Source organism: Polypterus senegalus, chromosome 13, assembly GCF_016835505.1.
Source record: "Polypterus senegalus isolate Bchr_013 chromosome 13, ASM1683550v1, whole genome shotgun sequence".
NCBI classification, from domain to species: domain Eukaryota; kingdom Metazoa; phylum Chordata; class Cladistia; order Polypteriformes; family Polypteridae; genus Polypterus; species Polypterus senegalus.
In genome coordinates this window covers 155,655,372-155,678,778 of record NC_053166.1, presented here as the reverse complement: position 1 = coordinate 155,678,778, position 23,407 = coordinate 155,655,372, and the positions used below count along the sequence as shown (strand labels likewise).

The window sequence follows — 23,407 nt, the reverse complement described above, 5'->3', positions numbered from 1 at the left end:
AAAAGACTCCACAGTACAAGTGCCTTTGGGTTAAATGTTTTAGTGAAGTTCAAAGAAAAACAGTTGATACAAAAAATGTCTTGTCTATAATGTTCCATTCAGGCTTATGTGTCAAGGTGCATTTCTTAAAATACAGTAAAAAATACCTCATATACTAGGACCGTACTGAATCCAGCAGGGGGCGTACACTCCCTGAAAATATGTCCAGCTTTAATGAAACCAACTATATGTATATATAACTAACCCTAACTATATGTATATATACTAGGGGGCTTTGCCCCCTGCTCCCTTCACTCACCAGCCCCCCCTGTCTGCGCTACGAGCCAGCAACTGCATCTCTACAACTCACATTTGTGGAATTCACTTTCATCAAACAACAAATCTTTTAATTTTCATGGATGCGCCTCTTCATTAAGAAGAAACACTACTGATGGCAACACAAATTACACGATGTACAAGTCTCTGGCTTAAAGTTTAAAGCCAAACAATATCTACATACTTCTGTCATATCACCTATGTCCATATATTGAATCTCTTTTCGCTTTTACCTTTTCGTCAATATCGCATTGAATTTTGATTCTGTGTTTGAAATGACATCGTGTCAACGCAACGTATAACTGCCCGTGAGTGAATATCGTTTCTTTCACTCTACATGAACTCTGTCTGACAATAGCATTCACACAAATGAGAAATGATTGAACCGTGTGCGTGGTTGTAAATGTTTTAGATGTGGACGGGACTTTTCCAAATCTCTTTGCATAGTTTTGTCTCGCAGGGCTTGAAATTTTCTTTTGCGGGATTTCACTTTCACCAAACAACAAATATTTTAATTCTCACGGATACGCATCTTCATTGGGAAGAAATACAACTTTTCCCTAATGACAACACGAATTAGACGATCTACACGTCTCCGACTTCAAGTTTAGAGCCGAACAATATATTTGATCTATTTTCGCTGTTCCGTTATTTCACTGAGTAATAATTTCCGCTTGTTTGCACTAATGTGATCCTTACTATCATTTTTTTGAGACTTTAAAATTTTTGTACTTCCATTATCTCTAACCTGCTCTGCATGTGTATCACACCAACGTTTTTTTAATTCTTTATGACGTTCTACTTTGTCATCTACTCTTTTTCTTTTCTTTCCGGCCCCGGGCATGATTAAATCTCTTGGTACAAAGTTTCGTCTCGCAAGACGTGAAAGTATCTCTTTGAGAAAGCCACATCTTGTTTCTCTTCCCAAGATTTTTTTATTATAATAGATATATATCTATCCATCCATTATCCAACCTGCTATATCCTAACTACAGGGTCACAGGGGTGTGCTGAAGCCAATCCCAGCCAACAAAGGGCGCAAGACAGGAAACAAACCCCAGGCAGGGTGCCAGCCCACCGCAGATAAATATATATATGGCCAGAGCAAACGGTCTGAATACTTGTGTCCATATGATATTTCAGTTTTTATGTTTAGGAAATTTGCAAAAATTCCTAAAATCCTAATTTCGTTGCATTTCCTTATCTGGCAGACACCTGTACCCAAAGCAGCTTACAACATTTCTGATACAATTGGTTCCATTTCATTTGGTTTTCCTATTGGTTCAATGGTAGGTCATGTGACATGCTCAGGGTAACACGCAGTGTCAGTAGTGGCAGTTGAACCCAAAACCTCCAGGTTTGAAGGCCAAAGCCTTAACCACTACACCACCCTGCCTGCCTGCCTGCCCACCTGCCTAATTTCACTTTGTCATTCTGAGATAGAGAGTGTCACTTGATGAGCAAAAAAAAAAATAATTATATTGATTTTAGCACAAGACTGCAATGTAAGAAAATGTGTAAATATACCTAGGGGGGCTAGGTGGTCTCGTGGCCTTGGAACCCCTGCAGATTTTGGTTTTTTTTTTCTCTGGCCCTCTGGAGTGTTATTTATTTGTTTTGTTTTTTCTGTCCTCCTGGCTATCGGACCTTACTTTAATCTTTGTTACTCTAGTATTATGTAATTTTTTCTTTTTTCTTTCTTCAAAGCACTTTGAGCTACAGCATTTGTATGAAAATGTGCGATAAAAATAAACATTTTTGTTGTTGTTGTAAAACAAAGGAGACTGAGTACTTTCTCAATCCATTTTGTCCTGCTCTTGCATATTCCTGTTAATGCATTTCACCAGAATGAGGTGGAATTTTTATTTATTTACAGTTATGTGAAAAAGTTTCGAAACCCCTCTTAATTCTTTGGATTTTTGTTTCTCATTGGCTGAGCTTTCAAAATAGCAACTTCCTTTTAAGATATGACATGCCTTATGGAAACAGTAGGACTTCAGAAGTAACATTAAGTTTATTGGATTAACAGAAAATATGCAATATGCATCATAACAAAATTAGACAGGTGCATAAATGTGGGCACCCAACAGAGATATGACATCAATACTTAGTTGAGCCTCATTTTGCTCCTTTGAGCCTCAAGACGCCTCCTATAGCCTTTGATGAGTGTCTGGATTCTGGATGGAGGTATTTTTGACCCCATTCTTCATACAACATCTCTCCAGTTCAGTTCAATTTGATGACTGCCGAGCATGGACAGCCTGCTTCAAATCATCCCATAGAATATCGATGATATTCAAGTCAGGGGACTGTGACGGCCATTCCAGAACATTGTACTTCTCCCTCTGCATGAATGTCTTTGTAGATTTCAACTGTGTTTTGGGTCATTGTCTTGTTGGAATATCCAACCCCTGCGTAACTTCAACTTTGTGACTGATGCTTGAACATTATCCTGAAGAATTTGTTGATACTGGGTTGAATTCATCCGACCCTCGACTTTAACAAGGGCCCCAGTCCCTGAACTAGCCACACAGCCCCAAAGCATGATGGGACCTCCACCAAATTTGACATTAGGTAGCAAGTGTTTTCCTTGGAATGCGATGTTCTTCTTCCGCCATGCAAAGCGCTTTTTGTTCTGACCAAATAACTCCATGTTTGTCTCATCAGTCCAAAGCACTTTGTTCCAAAATGAATCTGGCTTGTCTAAATGAGCATTGGCATACAACAAGCGACTCTGTTTGTGACGTGAGTGCAGAAAGGGCTTCTTTCTCATCACCCTGCCATACAGATGTTCTTTGTACAAATTGTGCTGAATTGTAGAACGATGTACAGATACACCATCTGCAGCAAGATGTTCTTGCAGGTCTTTGGAGGTGATCTGTGGTTGTCTGTAACCATTCTCACAATCCTGCTCATATGCCGCTCCTGTTTTTTTTTTTTGGCCTGCCAGACCTGCTGGATTTAACAGCAACTGTGCCTGTGGCCTTCCATTTCCCGATTCCATTCCTTACAGTTGAAGCTGACAGTTTAAACCTCTGAGATGGCTTTTTGTAGCCTTCACTTAAACCAGGAGACTCAACAATCTTTGTTTTCATATCTTTTGAGTTGCTTTGAGGATCCCATGCTGTCTGTCACTCTTCAGAGGAGAGTCAAAGGGAAGGAAGCACAACTTGCAGTTGACCACCTTAAATACCTTTTACCACTCATGACTGGACACCCCTGTCTATGAAGTTCAAAGCTTAACGAGCTCACCAAGTAATCAGCATTGAGCAGTGACAGGCATTCAAATCAGCAAAGTGACAAGGGGACACGAATTTTTGCACAGCCAGTTTTTTACATTTGATTTAATTTCATACAACTAAATACTGCATCACTAAAAATCTTTGTTCGGAAAACACCCCAGTACTCAGATGTTCCTAGGAAATGAAAGTCATACCACCGTTATCTTTTTTGTTAAAAGTCGAGTCAATTATTATGCAGGCTGAGAGGGGCTCCCAAACGTTTTTCATATGACTGTATTTATTTACTTTTGTTTAGACCTCAACTGCAGCCACTTCATGAAGCAATGTTCTATCTGGTGTGTCTGCTGCCGGCCTGTGTGGCACTTTTGCAGATGCTGGTCTGGAAACCCTTTTCTATACGGGACAGTCACATTGTGGAGTCTAAATATGTGGAGTCTTGAAAAGAGATCCCGTTGCCAGCAGTGGAAATCCCTTGAGGCGCACAAGGATGCGGACCCCTGGTTTGCAGGGTTACAAGGTGTGTGTCACATGGGGTTTTTTTTTCTTCGGTTTATGGGTTGATGACCTGGACGTTCTCTGTCTGCTCTTTAACTGTAACATCTGAAGGAGTCTGTGTTGATACATTTAAAGGGAACATCGTGAAGGAGACGGCCATTTACTTAGGACAGTTTCACTTAAAATGATGCTTCTCACTTTACTCACATGTTTATTTTTCTAATGATTGTAAAAGAATATCAGACGATCATGTTTAATAAAACTCCTCATAGTAAAAAAAAAACAATAAAATATTTGTACTGTATGTGTTCTTTAACTCAAATCGAGTGTTTCAGAATTAAATTCAATAATATGTTGTTGTGCGATTTTGAGGGGAAGGTAGAGGGATATAAAAAAGTCTACACACCCCTGTTACAGTCACCTCACCCTTGCAGAACTGATTTCTGAGAGGTTTGGGTGAGGGACATGCAGGCATGCTGGTTACTAGGGAATTGCTGGTAATTATTATGGTCATTGTCTCCCTTGGGGTTGTCACTCCAATGGCCATTCTTTTTTAGGTTACCCCTTTTGGGGCTTTCCATTTCCATTCCTCTTACCCACACAACCCTTTGGGATTTCTGGGAGATTGGAAATCGCATACAAGAGTCCAGGACAAGACCCTGATTTATGGGAGACTTGGTATGTCTGCTGTTCAATAGCAGCTTTTTGTGATGTAAAAAAATGAAGCAAGATAAATCATGTTGGAACGTTTTATATCTCTATTGTAAAATTGCAACCGATACCATGGTGAAAACAAATTGGAACCCGTTTAGAGGAAAAAAAAAAAAAGAAAAACATGCAAAAACCTGATTGTGCACACCCCTACCACGGGTATCGAACTCCAGTTCTGGAGGACTGCAGGTTTTCATTCTAACCATCTTCTTCATTAGGCACCGTTTTTTGCTGCTAATTAACTTCTTTTGCTTTAGTTTTAATTGACTTGACTCCAGCCCCTTAGTTGTCTCTTTTTCCTTAATTAGCAGCCAAACAATAACGAGACGGCAGCACGGTGGCGCAGTGTTAGCACTGCTGCCTCGCAGTAAGGAGACCTGAGTTCGGTTGACTCGGCGACTTCTCTCATCGCACTGAGTATCAGAGTTCACTTGCGGTGCCGATTTATTTGCACGAATCCGACTGAGAGACTGCGGGCCGAGGGGAGGGGGAAGCAGGAGGCGCCCTGGTGACTTGGCAGAGATATCACGGGCACATGCTCTTCTGCCCACTCTGAGGACGCTCTCCCGTCAGAGCTGAGCACGATCAGATACAGTGGCAATATTTGATGTTGGAGTGTATCTGGCCAGAATGATATTTTTATTAATTTTTAATTTTTATTGATTTTTAAATTTGTCACCTACTACGGTATGTGGGCGGAGCCACGGGGGACAGCTAGTATATAATGAAAAATTAATGGTTTCTATTTTGTTTTCACCTTTGTATAGGTTGCCTACCTTCCAGTTGGCCAGAATTACATTTTTATTGATTTTTTTAATTTGTTGCCTACTACGGTATGTCAGTATAGCCTTGGGAGACAACTAGTATACCTGTATAAGGCCCTGCGTGGAGTTTGCATGTTCTTCCCGTGTTTGTGTGGGTGTCCTCCGGGTGCTCCTGTTTCCTCCCACAGTCCAAATACATGCAGGTTAGGTGCATTGGCGATCCAAAATTGTCCCTAATGTGTGCTTGGTGTGTGTGTGTGTGTGTCCTGCGGTTGGCTGGCACTCTGCCCAGGGTTTGTTCCTGCCTTGTGCCCTGTGCTGGTTGGGATTGGCTCCAGCAGACCCCCGTGACCTTATGTTAGGATATAGCGGGTTGGACAATGACCGACAATAATGAGACACAAAACATATGACCAGCTCACCTGTGCCCATCACACAATATCTGAAAATGAAGAAAGGTGATGATCTCAGTAAGGCTGATCTCTCAGGTCACCAAAACATCTTGATGGTATTCTTAGTAAAAAATGTCTGCTGTGGTAGAATAAGAGCAGCAACAAGCCACGGAATTAAATAAGGGGTTTAATTAAATAAACGGCGAGAATCGCCTTCTCATTAAGAGATTGGTTGGAGTTTGAAGTCCCAGTTTAGCTGGTCACCTGTCGGCTCGTTTCACATCTCATTTCTGTTTGGCTGCCATTTAATGAAGAAAGGAATCAAATTCAGAGGACTGAATCCTTAAAAACAGGGCTATTAAAACGAAGGGACGAAAAAAGTTATTTAGCAGTGAAAGCTGGTCACTGATTAGGAAAATGGGTTAGAATGGCGATTCCCCACTGGGGGGCAATGTGACTTTTTAGGAGGGCAATTTGAGAATGTAGGTATGTTAAACAATTTATAAAATGAAAAAACAGAAATTCACTGTTAAAATTGATAGAAAAAAAATAAACAATTTTTATTTTTTACAGCGACATTTATATATTTATATAAACATAGAAGGGATGGTGATGGTTTTTAATTTATGATTTTACAACCAGCTTGGGTTTTTCTACTTAGAAAACGTTTTTACCATTAAAATAATATGAATTGTAACAATGATTATAAAATTTTGCAATATAACAAAAATATAAAATGATTCAAATATTACAGAAAAAGCTGTCATTAAAGTTATTTTATATTTATGAGTATCACGTCTCTTATTATATGTTTTCAAAATTGTATTTGCTGTATTTTCATATCACTTCATATTATATTCTTTATTTTTAACAATTTCTTTGTGATTTCTTTTCAGTACTTCAACTATCCTTGCCCTCTTTTGTTTCCATGTTCTTTGGACTCTTGTTTAGAGCAAATTAATGACAATTATGGGCTTCCTCCACGTGAGTAGGAGTTCACTTTTTGAATAGGTAATAATAAGAATAAGGTATATGTTACAGTAGGGGACATGATGATTTTAGAGAGGCCTAGGTGGGGCCAGTGGCGTAGCGTGGGTGTCAGCCGTCCGGAGCGGAGGAAAATTTTGCCGCCCCCTTATTTAGGTATTTCAATTTAAAAGACTAAAATATACAGTAATTCTTTGCCACCCCCTAAAAGTGCCGCCTGGGGCGGGCTGCCCCTGCCGCCCCCACTATGCTACGCCACTGCGTGGGGCATGGCCAAAAAAAAGGTTGGGAACCACTGGGTTAGAATGAAAACGTGCAGCTACTGCAGCCCTCCAAGACCAGAGTTTGAGAAGTGAGAATATCCGCGCTGCATTAAACGACCTGATGTCTGCGTGCTGTATGGGTAACAGCGTGATTGACTCTCTATTAATGACTGTAGTCACCCAGCGGTCTGTACGGGTCTTAAACTGGCCACCTTGGATAGAGGGAATCATGAATAGCTTCACATACCAGTCGATTTTGATGCAAACCCTTCAAGCATCTTTGAGGAAGCTGAAGATGGAGAGGAATTTCCACATGCCAATGACCCAACGCATCCGTTAAATAATGGCTTCACCAAAAAAGATCAGTGTTCTGGGTCAAAGCCCAGACCTGAATCTGCAGGATGACCTGAAGAGGACTGTGCACAGGAGGTGCCCTCGCAATTTCATGGATCTACAACATCTCTGCAAGGAAAAGGGAAAACATACAGCTAAGTCAAGATGTGCCAAGCCGATACACTCTTACTCAAATAGACTAAATGGTGTAATAAAGTCAAAAGGGGCTTCAACAAAGCATTAGTTTAGGGGTGCACACACTTTGGCAACCAGGTTTTTGTACATTTTGGATATTGAGGCTAAGGATCTGCACTGGGATCATGAAGAGTGACGGTTTAAATCCTGTGACTGCCACAAGGGATCCTACTCTGTTGGGCCCTCGAGTAAGGCCCTTAACCTGAAAATTGCTCCAGGGGCGCTATACAATGGCTGACCCCCAAAAGTCATGTGATAAGACAATTTAATAAAGTATATAAAAACTATATCTATATATAAAATCCAACGTCTGTCTTGTCTGTCCGCTTTTCATGAGAGAACTACTTCACTGATTTAGATCGGGTTTTTTTTTCTAGAATTTGCTTGAACATTCTGTTGATTTTGCGACTTTCTCATCGTGGTATCAGAGTTTGCTTGCAGTACCGCTTTATTAGCGTGAATCCAAGAAAGACTCATTGGGTTGCGGGGCCCTCCTCACTCACGCATCTGCCTCGACCGTAACCTTAACTCCGCTTAGCTAGCAAACGAGAGAACTACTTAACGGATTTAGATCTTTTTTCTTTTTTTTTTTCTATAATTTGCTTGAACATTCCGGCTGACTTTTTACAATTTCTCTTATCGCGCTAAGAATCACAATTCACTTGCAGGAGCGATTTATTCACGCAAATCTGACTGAGAGGCTGCGGGCTGAGGGGAGGGTGAAGCAGGAACAGGAGGGGCCCTGGCGATTGGCACAGACATCACGGCCACGTGCTCTTCTCCCCACTCGTAGGACGCTCTCCTGTCAGAGCTGAACACGATCAGATACAGTGGCAATGTTTGATGTTGGAGTGTATCTGGCCAGAATGATATTTTTATTAATTTTTAATTTTTATTGATTTTAAATTTGTCACCTACTACGGTATGTGGGCGGAGCCACGGGGGACAGCTAGTATATAATGAAAAATTAATGGTTTCTATTTTGTTTTCACCTTTGTATAGGTTGCCATTTAACAATAAAAGTGGAAAAAGTTCTGAATTGAGTTACCTTGGTCATTCTGACTTGTGGATACAGGAGACTTTCATCGTGCAACTTCCAAATTAGTCATTCCAACTCATGGATACTTCATCATATCATTGGGGTGGGGGTGACTGGTGACAATACCTCCTACCATCTCTGACCCCTGGGCACACACTCAGAGTTCCCTGATGGCAGATATGCCCCTGCTTATTGCTTAGGGGAAACAGTGAGAGGGCTACAGACATGCAGATTATGCAACATGACGTGAGATTTATTTTTTGTTAACCATAGATGGGCAGGGTGGTGGCTCTGAGACTAGGGGTCTGCACTGGCAAGTGGAAGGTTGCCAGTTCGAATCCCATAAACGCCAAAAGTGACTCTACTTCGCTGGGCCCTTGAGGAAGGCCCTTAAACTGCAATTGCTCCATCCTGGGTATGACGTTAATCTGCATCCAGCCCTGCAACCTGCAGGGAAAAACCTGGGGCTTGGTGGCAAAATTGACACTCCAGCCACCATACAAAAAACTCACACTGGTTCCATTCAGTCTGAGCTAGTGGGGTGCTGAGGTGTCGCCCGTTTTAATGGCTGCACTCCGGTCCTATTGTGGGATCTTGAGTTGGTTTGTCACGTGATGGGAGCTGCAATGTGCTGGATCAGCGTGTGCTCCTAACCTTACCATGGATGCTCTTCACATCGTTTGCCCTTGTCCAACATTAGTCACAATTGGGTCCTGTTCTATGAGAATCTTTACTATGTTCTTACTCCCTGAAAACAAGAGGTGATTTCTTTTCTTGGTCAGTAAAACAAACTACATGAGGTAGGTAACATATAAAAAATAGATGTCATGTTGGATGGAGTTTTCCGTGAAGACACAGAAGCAACAATTTTGTAATTCTTGTTCTTCTTCTCCCACTTCTATTCGGGGTCGATGTTCTTGCCCATCCTTATCTATACAGCTCGGTCCTGCACCCCCTTCACCAGTCAGACCCTTCTCCTTCAGATCTGCTTTTACTTTATACATCCACCTCTCCTTCAGCCTCCCTCAATTTCTCTCCCCCTGAACTTCCATTCCCATCACTCATTTGCCCACATCTTCCTCGTCTCTCCTCATAGATAGATAGATAGATATTTTATTAATCCCAAGGGGAAATTCACAAACATCACATGTCCATACCACTTCAGCCTACTCTCCTGTGCTTCCTTAGATTTCCCTCGCACTTCTATGAACCTTGGATTGTCTCATTTCTTATTCTGTCCTTTTTTGTAACTCCACACATCCATCTCAACATTTTCATTTCTGCCACATCCAACTTCTTCTCTTGTGCTCCCTTTACTGCCCAGGTCTCAGCTCCATCCATTATTGCTGATCTTACTACCATCTTAAAAGCCTTTACCTTCAACCTTCGCCTCAATTCTTTGATCACACAATCCTCCTGAAACCTTCTGTATCCAATTGTTTCATCCACACTTAAACCATAGAGTGATCTCCGCATCTAATTGTCCATTTTGAGCTACCACTGATCCTGGATATTTAATGCTCTTTTCAATAGCAGGTTAACTCCTGAATCCTGGTCATCATTAAACCTCATATATTATGTCGTCTTCTTCTTCTTCTTCCTATTTATCTTCAATCCTCTGTCTTTCAAAGCCCTTCTCCATTCTTCCAACTTCCTTTCCACTTTCTCTTTTCTGGTGCACACACAACACATGTGCCATCAGCAAAAAGCCTGGACCAGCGGGATTGGTCTTTTACCCCGTGACTCAACACTTAATTTAGCCACCGAGGGGCATACCAGCCCAAGTTGATGCCAATCCCGAGCCTGGATAAATAGAGAGGCTTAGTATCGGGAAGGGCATCCGGTTGTAAAACTTCACCAAAACCTTAATGATGAAATCAGTTTAATTGTCAGTCATCGTCCAACCCGCTACATCCTAACACAGGGTCACGGGAGTCTGCTGGAGCCAATCCCAGCCAGCACAGGGCGCAAAGCAGGAATAAACCCGGGCAGGGCGCTAGCCCACCGCAAGGCGCGCGCACACACACGGGACAATTTAGGATCGCCAATGCACCTAACCTGTTGTCTTTGGACTGTGGGAGGAAACTGTAGCACCCGGAGGAAACCACGGGGAGAGCATGCAAACTCCACGAACCCAGGTCTCCTTACTGCTAGGCAGTAGCGCTACCACTGCGCCACCGTGCTTCCGCCAGTTTAATTGTTCGGAATAAAATTAATTTAACCAGTGTCGGATTTAGAGTTAGTGAGGCCCTAGGCTATTCAAAGATTGGAGGATCTTTGTTAAAAATAGCCAGGTATTTAAAGTGAGAAATGCAAACTATTTTCAAATAAATACATTTCATGATTACATGTTTAAAACTATAGTCACATAACATTTTAAAAGCCAAAAAAAAAATCTGAAATTTGATGTGGCTGAAGTTTGTTTAGCTTGTGCATAAATCTGAATTTAACTCATAAAGGAATTGCATTTTTTGCATGAAACATGAAAACGTTCCGTTTCCATTACTTACGATATACTCCCAATCCGGAACGTGGTTAAAAGGGGCGGCGGAGACGACCGGACGTGCATCGATGTAACACTTGAAGTTAAAGCGGTTCGGAAGCGGATTTTCTTTGATTTGGTTGGGATTGCAGTAAACAAGAATACTTATATAGCAGGTATTTAACTGATTTTTTTTTTAATCCAGGGCACAGAATACAATTGACCACATTTTTGTAATACTATAAAAAGACCATCGGTGGTAACATTGCATTTATTGCTTTGTGTGTAAATTAACGCTGCAGAAGAAGGGGGAGATATGAATGCAAGTGAATTTGTGTTAAAGTTGATTGGAATGTTGGGACAAAGCAGGTGGACTAGAAATAAATGTTGCATGCTGAGGTCCACCGCACTCGTCTTTTGTCTACCACGATAATCGTTTTGCCATTTTTTTTTAAACATTTAAAAGCGGCTGTAACGGCAAACCTCGAACAGTGCAGCCAGCCTTACGTGGGAATAAACAGGGCAGAGTAAGTCATTGTGCCCCGCTTGGTCAGTGCCGGTCAAAGCCCATTTGTAGCCCTGGCCGGCGGAGACGGCGCTCCACGGTGTCCATAGGGGGCAGTGTGTACTGTTAGACTGAAGCGCAGTTTATACTTGCGAGGGCCGCGTGGCGAAAATGACGTGAAATATAGAGACACGCCCCTTAGCGCGCGACGTGAAAATTTTCTGATTACGCGGAACGACGGCCGTGAATCGAAAATGATGTGTTTGAAGGAGAGTCTGGTTACGTGGGAGCTCGAATGATGAACGAAAGGCGGAATATGAGCAAGAAGTGCAAGATGTATATCTGGTCCTCGTGTAGGTCTCCCCACTCATGAGAATATTCTACTCGCCACTCCTTCATCGATTTTGTTCAATAGGCCTGACACTCCCATTGTCTCCTTTTCTTCCTCTTGATGTCCGTTATTGGCACAACTGTTCTTCCAAAACACCTCAAACCTGTCGAGGCTTGGACTAAACAAGCTCTCTGAGGATATCCTGTGGTCCATGACGCCAAGACGTTAGCAGCAGATCCTTTTAGTTGTGTTTGTGAGGTGGGGCTTCCATGGATCAGATTTGTTGGCTTGTTTGGTTTTTTTTTTTTTAGCATATCCCACAGATGCTCGGCTGGATTGAAATCTGGGGAATCTGGAAGCCAAGTCAACACCTTGAAATCTCGGTCATGTTCCTCAAACCATTCATGAACAATTTTTGCGGTTTCGCAGGATGCTTTATCCTTTTAAAGGCAACTTGCTTCATATAATACCGTTTCCATGAAGGGGTGTACTCGGTCTTTTTAATACATGTCAAAGTAACATCCACATGACTGCCGGGACCCAAGGTTTCCCAGCAGATCATTTCACAGAACATCACACTGCCTCCTCCAGTTTGCCTTCTTCCCATAGTGCATCCTGCTGCCATCTCCTCCCCAGGTTAACGACACACATGCGCCTGGCAGTCCACATGATCCCAAACGAAACGTGATTCATCAGACCAGGCTACCTTCTACCATTGCTTCGTGGCCCATTTTTGACGCTTATGTGCCCATCGTATGACACTTATGGTCGCGGACAAGGGTTTGCATTGGCAGTCTGACCGGTCTGTGACTACATGGCAATCTGTGATGCGCTGCATGTTCTCACACCTTGTTCTCATGACCAGCATAACATCTTTTAGCAATTTCTGCTTTTCCGTGGAATCAGACAGGTTAGCCTTCATTCCCCAGATGCATCACGCATCCTTGGGGCACTCCTGACCCTGTGGCCGTTTCACTGGTTGTCCTGCTTTAGAACTCTTTTTGGTAGGTACTAACTACTTCATATTGGGAGCACCCGATAAATCCTGCCGTTTTGGAGATGCTCTGACCCAGTCGTCTAGCCATCTCAATTTAGCCTTCGTCATAGTGGCTAAGACCTCCACACTTGCCCGTTTTTCTTCCTTCCAACACATCACGCAGGGTTGCCAGATTTCCGAAATCACAGATTGGGACGGCCACCATTTCAAGCATCCAAAAAAAAGATGTTAAGGAACTAAGGAAGGCAAAAAATACATAATTTTAATAAAATTATAGATATTGTCACAAACTCCACAAAGAGTCATAACAAGGTTTGGGGCTGCAAATTGCAAATAATTGATAGCACTGATGTGCACAAACAGAACTGAGGGAACAGGGAAAAGGTGGAGGCTTTTTAAAGGTCAGGATAGGAAGTGATGTCAAAGGGGTCGGGATCGGAAAGGCCTTCAGCCATAGGCTCGAGCCTGGACATGACATCAAGGATTCCGGAGCCGGCAAGGCTTTCCTCTATAGGTCTGGACCCGGAAGTGACGTCAACAGAGCCAGGTGGAACTTCCCGTGAATGGTCTGCTGGAAAGCGAGAAAAAGAGTCCGTGCACTCTGCCACATCCCGGTCAGATTCGGAATTGCCCTCAGTCGGGCCCTTTAGCTGCCTCCCATGTGCACGTGTGTGACAATATATATGAGCATGTATAATTAAATAGATAGATAGATACTTTATTAATCCCCAAAGGGAAATTCACATACTCCAGCAGCAGCATGCTGATTTAAAAAAAACAAAACAAAACAATATTAAATTAAAGAGTGATAACAATGCAGGTATAACAAACAATAACTTTGTATAATGTTAACGTTTACCCCCCTGGGTGGAATTGAAGAGTCGCATAGTGTGGGGTCTCCTCAGTCTGTCAGTGGAGCAGGACGGTGACAGCAGTCTGTCACTGAAGCTGCTCCTCTGTCTGGAGATGATCCTGTTCAGTGGATGCAGTGGATTCTCCGTGATTGACAGAAGCCTGCTCAGCGCCCGTCGCTCTGCCACAGATGTCAAACTGTTCAGCTCCGTGCCTACAATAGAGCCTGCCTTCCTCACCAGTTTGTCCAGGCGTGAGGCGTCCCTCTTCTTTATGCTGCCTCTCCAACACACCACCGCATAGAAGAGGGCGCTCGCCACAACCGTCTGGTAGAACATCTGCAGCATCTTATTGCAGATGTTGAAGGACGCCAGCCTTCTAATGAAGTATAGTCGGCTCTGTCCTCTCTTGCACAGAACATCAGTATTGACAGTCCAGTCCAATTTATCATCCAGCTGCACTCCCAGGTATTTATAGGTCTGCACCCTCTGCACAGTCACCTCTGATGATCACGGGGTCCATGAGGGGCCTGGGCCTCCTAAAATCGACCACCAGCTCCTTGGTTTTGCTGGTGTTCAGTATGTCTAAATACATACAGTATCTCACAAAAGTGAAGTTGTAAATATTTTATTATATCTTTTCATGGGACGACACTGAAGATATGACACTTTGATCCAATGTAAAGTAGTCCGTGTACAGCTTGTATCACAGTGTAAATTTGCTGTCCCCTCAAAATAACTCAACACACAGCCATTAATGTCTACACCACTGGCAACAAAAGTGAGTACACCACTAAGAGAAAAATGTCCAAATTGTGCCCAAAGTGTCAGTATTTTGTGTGCCCACCCACCATTATTTTCCAGCACTGCCTTAACTCTCTTGGCCATGGAGTTCACTAGAGCTTCACAGGTTGCCACTGGAATCCTCTTCCACCAGCTTTATGATGTCGTCATGGAGGAGTGGATGTCGGAGACCTTGTGCTCCTCCACCTTCCATTTGAGGAGGCCCCACAGATGCTCAACAGGGTTTAGGTCTGGAGACATGCTTGGCCAGTCCAGCACCTTTACCCTCAGGTGTGTTTGGGGTCATTATCATGTTGGCATGCTGCCCTGCGGCCCAGTTTCCGAAGGCAGGGGATCACGCTCTGCTTCAGTATGTCACAGTACATGTTGGCATTCATGGTCCCCTCAGTGAACTGTAGCTCCCCAGTGCTGGCAGCACTCATGTAGCCCCAAACCACGACACTCCCACCACCATGCCTGACTGTAATCAAGACACACTTGTCTTTGTACTCCTCACCTGATTGCTGCCACACGCGCTTGACACCATCTGAACCAAAGAAGTTTATCTTGGTCTCATCAGACCACAGGACATGGCTCCAGTAATCTATGTCCTTAGTCTGCTTGTCTTCAGCAAACTGTTTGTGGGCTTTCTTGTGCATCATCTTTAGAAGAGGCTTCCTTCTGGGACGACAGCCATATAGACCAATTTGATGGCGTGTGCGGCGGGCGTATGGTCTGAGCACTGACAGGCTGACCCCCCCACCCCCTAATAATAACCTCTCATACGTCTATTTTAAAAAGACAACCTCTGGATATGACGCTGAGCACGTGCACTCAACTTCTTTGGTCGACCATGTCGAGGCCTGTTCTGAGCGGAACCTGTCCTGTTAAACTGCTGTATGGTCTTGGTGCTGCAGCTCAGTTTCAGGGCGTTGGCAATCTTCTTATAGCCGAGGCCATCTTTATGTAAAGCAACAATTCTTTTTTTCAGATCCTCCGAGAGTTCTTTGCCAGGAAGTGCCATGTTGAACTTCCAGTGACCAGAATGCGAGAGTGGGAGAGCGATAACACCAAATTTAACACACCTGAGACCTTGTAACACTAACGGGTCACATGACACCGGGGAGGGAAAATGGCTAATTGGCAACAATTTGGACATTTTTCACTTAGGGGTGTACTCACTTTTAATGCCAGCGGTTTAGACATTAATGGCTGTGTGTTTAGTTATTTTGAGGGGACAGCAAATTTATATTGTGATACAAGCTGTACACGGACTACTTTACATTGGATCAAAGTGTCATCTTCAGTGTTGTCTCATGAAAAGATATAATAAAATATTTACAAAAATGTGAGGGGTTTATTCACTTTTGTGAGATACTGTACATATAGAACAAATATGAAATAGTCATAAAATTGTGGGAATGATTGATATAACTTCTAACATGTTTTATGTTTCATATAATGCGATGCAAAATGTACCGTATATACTCGCGGATTAGTTCTCCCGTGGATAAGTCGGGACTTGATTACATCGTATAATTTCTGGTTTTTTATAATGTTGGTCGTATAAGTCAAAAGTCGAAAACTCGCGCTTTTCGTCCAAGAGATTTATAATGTTGGTCGTATGAATCAAAAGTCGAAAACTCGCGCTATTGGTCCAAGAGATTTATAATGTTGGTCGTATGAATCAAAAGTCGAAAACTCGCGCTATTGGTCCAAGAGATTTATAATGTTGGTCGTATAAGTCAAAAGTCGAAAACTCGCGCTATTGGTCCAAGAGATTACGATATGCCAACGCCCTCCTGAGAGAGGAACCACGGAGCACACAGCCTTTTTTTTTTTCTACGTGGGTGTGGTAATGCGCTGTATCAGCGTGTGCTCCTAACCCCTCTCTCTCTTCCTCTGTATTGTGTCTACGTGACCACACAGTGCTACCTGAACAATTCCAAAGCGACACTTGCACCAATTTGTGCTTTTTGTATCTCTCACCCTCATACACCTTTATCATAAGAGCATCCCTTATCTACGATGGAGTGTTCGATCAGAAGGAAATATGAAGCTGGTTTTAAATTAGACGTCATTGAAGCAGTGAAAGAAATTGGTAACTGCACTGCTGCAACAAAATTCGATGCGTCTGAGGAACTGATGTGAGATTGGAGGAGGCAAGAAGATGTGTATAAAAAAAACAAAACAAAATTTAAATGTCACATTTTTGAACGGGTGTATAAGTTGGGGTCTGATTTTATGATCGATTTTTTGGGTTTCAAGACCCGACTTATACGGTAAATAGAATACAGATGAGCAGATACAAACTTAGCCGAAAAGCCTTTATCAGTATTGCTTCACTTTCAAAACGAATTATGCACAAGCAGCTAAGATGAGCACGAGAAACGTGCAACAACACACGATTCAAACACTTGGATTCTGCTGACAGTTACAAAATTTATTCACGGAAGAGGGTACGCCAGGCCGTCTACAAACATTTAGTGAGCCTCTTTAACTCTTTAGCCCAGGTCTGCTTAACTCGGGGTGAGAAATGATCTCCAAGCTTATCAGTCTCTTTACAAAATCTGGACCTGCGTTTTGAAAGGAAAATTCCAACGTTTTGTGGCATTTCCACACATGCAAGGCCTAATTGATAGAGCATTGCTGGTCGTGCTTTACTGTTTCTAACACATTACATTGACTATGTTAAGGGTACTAAAAAACTCAAATTTTACTTACAGAAACAGGTAGCCTTTGACCATTAAAAATTCCAAAGTCCTTGTGAAGGTGTTCCTACAGAAAATAACCTAGGAAAGTCTCAGGAGACCTACTGTCTTTTGAGAAGGATTTGTGAAACTTGAAGGCCTGTCCATACCGTGAAGGCCAGATGGTACTGGAAAGCCTGGCTTTAAAAGTAGAGTCGATGTTTCACGCAAACGTGGTGGTCAGTTATGTGATGGGGTCAAGATTTCTGAGGGTTCGGCAGACTGACAGCCATGAAGGTTTGCCTTAACACACTTTAAATTGGTTTTTATACCTTGACATATTTAGGTAGGTGGGTGGTTCACTTTGGTACTTGAAGATTGTTTCTAATTCCACTTGTGATGTCGATTTATATCCACCTACTGTACCTATAAAAATGGTTTGCCGCATTGGAAGTGTTCACATTTTATTTGTTACACAACATTGAGTGGCGGTGGGCTTAATTTGGCTTTTTTGACATTGATTAGTAGAGAAGGACTCTTCAGTGTCAAAGTGGAAACCGATCTCTGCAAAGTGGTGAATTACAAATATAAAACACAGTTTAATAGAAAGATAGATCATCTAAACGGGGACAGCTGGGTTGGTACCCCAAAAATCTGTCGCAGTGTTTGTTAGCCCGTCGTTCCTTCAATACTGGCTATCTATCTATCTATAGGGTGGTCCAGGTCTAATTATGCAGATCCAGATCGTCTGGATGACTTTGATTTATACGGGGACGATTCAAGTTCGGTGCAAAGACGATTCTTCATGTCGTCATTTTGCACATTTCTCGATGGTCCGGGATTTTTCGAGTGATTTTTCTATGTAATAAATTCTAGAGTAATGAAAATTGCATAATTAGATCTGGACCACCCTATATCTATCCATCCATCCGATCGCACTTTTCAGCATTTCCGTACATAAGGCTAGAGCCAACCTTGGATGGGCCTTTACTCCATTCCAGTAGTGGACATATTCTGTATGTAACTGTTATTTTTTTCTTTATGCCAACAGGTTTTGCACCTCAGCAGATGAGAATACTGCTCTGGGGTGCCTGGCTTGCGGTTTACGTTGCATTTCTTCTGTTTCTGCGGAGGATGTGGACTGGGAAGCATCTCCGGAGCCCACTCGCCAAATCGCTGTACTTGAGCATGATGAATGAGGCAGGAAGCTGTCACGACACAAATCAGGTATGCTGGGACTTGAGCGTTTTCTTGTAGCTGGAGTGGAAAGGAAGGCAGTGACGTCATTTTAAAGAATTTCCAAGCCAGTGAGAAGTGGAGGCTGAGAGGTGGCACCTTCACACCAAAATGTTTTGAACAGATGCCAAGTCTAACTGAGACAAACTAAGGGCCCACTTGCTTATTTAGTTTTGTTGCCCTTACTACAGACCCGATGGGATCTGCTCTGTGGGCAAGTGGGGCGTAGTGATGGTGTTAAGCAGAAAATGTGGGTGCTGAGAGTGAGAGAAAACTCTCCGCTGACCTCTCCAGGAAGCTCTACACTTAAAGTGGTTAGAAGCAGTTTCTGAGCGCTCGATGCGAAGAGTTCTCCTTTAGTGTAAGCTAGATAGATGGCGTAAGATATAACTGTGTATCGTCTGCATAGCAGTGGAAGTTAAGGCCATGTCTGCAAATAATCTGGCCCAAAGGAAGGATATAAAGTAGAAAGAGTAATGGCCTAAGGAGTGAACCCTGAGGGACACCACGCGACACAGGTGAGGTGAAGGACTTACATCGGCCGAGTGTGACAAACTTTTGCCTATTAGAAAGATATGATGTGAGCCATTGAAGGGCTGAGCCAGAGATCCCCACAGTGGAGAAACGTGAGAGGAGGATTTCACGATTAACTAATGCTGCACTTAAGTCAAAAAGGAGAAGGAGATTATTAAATAAACCACAATCTGCAGACCGGAGAAGATCATTAACTACACAGAGAAGAGCTGTCTCAGTGCTGTGCTGTGTGTGAAAAGGCTCATAGAGTGGAGTGTATCGTCTAGACCAGGGGTCCTCAATCACGGTCCTGGAAAAGCCGCAGTGGCTGCAGGTTTTTGCTCCAACCCAGTTGCTTAATAAAAAGCACTTATTGCTAAAGTAACACTTCTGCTCCACTTTAGTGATTTTGAGCCCTTATTGCTTAATTTTGTCTTAAACAGCTATTTGAATTGCTCCTTATTATCAATAACATGCAAATGACAAGAGAGAGCAGCATTTCTCCATTTACACCTGTGTGTATTTATCTGCACTATTGGGTTTAATGAAATACTTGGAAGAAAAATGAAGAGAAAAAAAGTGAAGGACTGAGAATTACTCGTCCATTTTAGCCTTCAAATCATTTGCATGATAGAAAGGGAAAGAAAATCTAGGATATGAGAATGACCTGACATAGCAGAGTTAATTTAATTTCATAGCTTGTTAGTGCTTTATTGGCAAGAATTGCTTTCTAATTAAGCAACCAGGTCAGAACAAAAACCTGCAGCCACTGCGGCTCTCCAGGACTGGGATTGAGGACCCCTGCTCTAGACCAGGGGTGGGCAATGACGGTCCTGGAGGGCCGCAATGGCTGCAGGTTTTCATTCCAACCCAACTGCTTAATTGGAAACCAATCGTTGCCAGTCTAACACCTTGTTTAATTTATTGGCTTGTTAGTCTGCAATGTAAGGTTCTTACAGCGTAGATATTTTTTACTCTCCAAGGATATCCTCCAAATGATTTGAAGCCTAGAACAGATAATTTTTAGTCTGTCACAAGTTCTGTTACATGTTTTGTTAAATCAAACGGAGCATGATGAACACACACACAGATGTATAAGAAAGCAAACTGGATGGAGAACTGCTGGCTGCTTTGTCATTTACATTTTATTGCTAACTAGCTGAAATACCCAGCGTTGCCCATGAGTAAAATAGTGTTTTTTTTTTTTAAATTGTTTAAAAAAATATTTTAAAAAAAACACAACTTTAAAATAAATTAGTGAATTTTTATTTTCTGTTAATGTGCTTGTCTTGCAATCTTGTTTGTATGTTATCATCCATTTGACGCTCGGAACTGGCCAACGCTATTTAATTAAAATAAGAAATAGGGCGCAGTGTGGTGGTGCTCAAACATAAAGAATGCTGGCAGTCGCCTGCTATATACTAACTGTGGATCCTAGAAAGTATTGAAATCGTCAGAACTACTCTGGGCATCTCTCTGCTTTGCGGATTCATGGAGCCGACGTGCTCACGTCGTTTGTGCATTAGCAGCTAAGCGACTGTCTTTCTTAGGAGGTTTCCTTTTGCCGGTGTGCTGACCTCGCTTGCATATCCTCGGAGGTGGAGACTCTACATCTCGCTTCCGGGCCGGACAGACACACACACTTGCACGTGTAGAACTCTATTTAATTTCAAAAGCAACAGGGGCGCGGTGGAGCTCAAACATAAAGAATACTGGCAGTCGCCTCCAGTTCGCCCTCTAGTGGTCGTTCCGAGTGTCAACTGAATGATAACATAACATGCATACATAAGCGCAAGATCACCCCCCACCCTACCCGGAAGGGGGTGGGTTAGGGTTGATTACACCCTACAGTATTTTTACTGTTGACTGGGTGGTGGGCAGGTCGTGGGGTCCAGCGGCTGCGGGGCATCTGTTGGTGAAGAAAAATTCACAGATCTTGACTTTGCTGATGATGCTGTGATCTTTGCGGACTCAATGGAGGCTCTGATCAGGACGCTCGAGACTGAGTGAGGAGTCTGAGCGTCTGGGCTTGTGAGTGTCCTGATAAAAACCAAAGATCAGGCCTTTAATGATCACTTGGGCACGGCCATCAGCAGTGTGTCTGCCCGCAGAGAGAGTGTCGACCTCATCGAGAGTTTTACTTACCATGGCATTGACATTAATGTCTCTGGTGACTCTTCATATGAAGTCAGTAGATGGATTGGGAGAGCATGGGGGTCATGAGGTCACTGGAAAGGGGTGTGTGGTGCTCCCGATATCTCGGCAAAAGGACGAAGGTCCAAGTCTTTAGAGTCCTGGTGCTTCCTGTCTTGCTATATGGTTGCGAGACATGGATGCTATCCAGTGACCTGAGATGAAGACTGGACTCCTTCAGTACGGTGTCTCTCCGAAAAATCCTTGGGCCCCGTTGGTTTGACTTTGTGTTGCTAATGGAGTCCCGAATGAAGCACATGACCTGCGTTGTGAGGGAGCGTCGGTCACGGCACTACAGCCATGTGGCACGATTTCCCGAGGGTGATCCGGCTTGTAAGATCCTTATTGTTGGGGACCCGAGTGGCTGGACCAGGCCAAGGGGTCACCCACGTAACACTTGGCTGTGGATAGAGGGTCATTTCCAGAGGGTAAGACTGGACCACATGTCCACCTGGTGGGTTGCCAACCAGGATCCCGAGTTGTTTTGTCATGTAGTGGGTGTGGCAACACACTGTACCGGTGGATGCTGCCCAACTTGACTTGACCTGATTGAGAAACATGTGTACCAGCCGTTGGGCAGTGATGCTGGAACATACATACACACATTGACTTTTATTTATTTATTTATATATATATATATATATATATATATATATATACACAGTGGTGTGAAAAACTATTTGCCCCCTTCCTGATTTCTTATTCTTTTGCATGTTTGTCACACAAAATGTTTCTGATCATCAAACACATTTAACCATTAGTCAAATATAACACAAGTAAACACAAAATGCAGTTTTTAAATGATGGTTTTTATTATTTAGGGAGAAAAAAATCCAAACCTACATGGCCCTGTGTGAAAAGTAATTGCCCCTGAACCTAATAACTGGTTGGGCCACCCTTAGCAGCAATAACTGCAATCAAGCGTTTGCGATAACTTGCAATGAGTCTTTACAGCTCTGGAGGAATTTTGGCCCACTCATCTTTGCAGAATTGTTGTAATTCAGCTTTATTTGAGGGTTTTCTAGCATGAACCGCCTTTTTAAGGTCATGCCATAGCATCTCAATTGGATTCAGGTCAGGACTTTGACTAGGCCACTCCAAAGTCTTCATTTTGTTTTTCTTCAGCCATTCAGAGGTGGATTTGCTGGTGTGTTTTGGGTCATTGTCCTGTTGCAGCACCCAAGATCGCTTCAGCTTGAGTTGACAAACAGATGGCGGACCTTCTCCTTCAGGATTTTTGGTAGACAGTAGAATTCATGGTTCCATCTATCACAGCAAGCCTTCCAGGTCCTGAAGCAGCAAAACAACCCCAGACCATCACACTACCACCACCATATTTTACTGTTGGTATGATGATCTTTTTCTGAAATGCTGTGTTCCTTTTACGCCAGATGTAACGGGACATTTGCCTTCCAAAAGTTCAACTTTTGTCTCATCAGTCCACAAGGTATTTTCCCAAAAGTCTTGGCAATCATTGAGGTGTTGCTTAGCAAAATTGAGACAAGCCCTAATGTTCTTTTTGCTTAAAAGTGGTTTGCGTCTTGGAAATCTGCCATGCAGGCCGTTTTGCCCAGTCTCTTTCTTATGGTGGAGTCGTGAACACTGACCTTAATTGAGGCAAGTGAGGCCTGCAGTTCTTTAGACGTTGTCCTGGGGTCTTTGTGACCTCTCGGATGAGTCGTCTCTGCGCTCTTGGGGTAATTTTGGTCGGCCGGCCACTCCTGGGAAGGTTCACCACTGTTCCATGTTTTTGCCATTTGTGGATAATGGCTCTCACTGTGGTTCGCTGGAGTCCTTAAGCTTTAGAAATGGCTTTATAACCTTTACCAGACTGATAGATCTCAATTACTTCTGTTCTTATTTGTTCCTGAATTTCTTTGGATCTTGGCATGATGTCTAGCTTTTGAGGTGCTTTTGGTCTACTTCTCTGTGTCAGGCAGCTCCTATTTAAGTGATTTCTTGACTGAAACAGGTGTGGCAGTAATCAGTAAATTGAACTCAGGTGTGATACACCACAGTTAGGTTATTTTTGAACAAGGGGGCAATTACTTTTTCACACAGGGCCATGTAGGTTTGGATTTTTTCTCCCT

General features: G+C 43.0%; 2 protein-coding genes across 4 annotated transcripts in view; both read left to right on the top strand.

The window, feature by feature from the left end:
• The window catches only part of mfsd13al (major facilitator superfamily domain containing 13a-like), a 39,850-nt gene extending 34,830 nt beyond the window's left edge, over nt 1-5,020 (top strand). For 2 of the 3 annotated variants that reach the window (XM_039774740.1, XM_039774739.1), the window contains exon 8: nt 3,853-4,335. In XM_039774740.1, coding sequence (XP_039630674.1) covers nt 3,853-3,997 — 145 coding nt within the window. In that variant the 3' untranslated portion in view covers nt 3,998-4,335. Of the gene's footprint in view, nt 1-3,852; nt 4,336-4,609 lie in introns of those variants that run through there. The other variant, XR_005636177.1, reaches the window with a different exon arrangement.
• Nucleotides 5,021-11,296: 6,276 nt separating this feature from the next.
• Nucleotides 11,297-23,407, top strand: part of mettl9 (methyltransferase like 9) — a 36,868-nt gene continuing 24,757 nt past the window's right edge. Inside the window, exons 1-2 of the mRNA XM_039776393.1 lie at nt 11,297-11,394; nt 18,427-18,602. Coding sequence (XP_039632327.1) covers nt 18,444-18,602 — 159 coding nt within the window. The 5' untranslated portion in view covers nt 11,297-11,394; nt 18,427-18,443. The remainder of the gene's footprint in view (nt 11,395-18,426; nt 18,603-23,407) is intronic.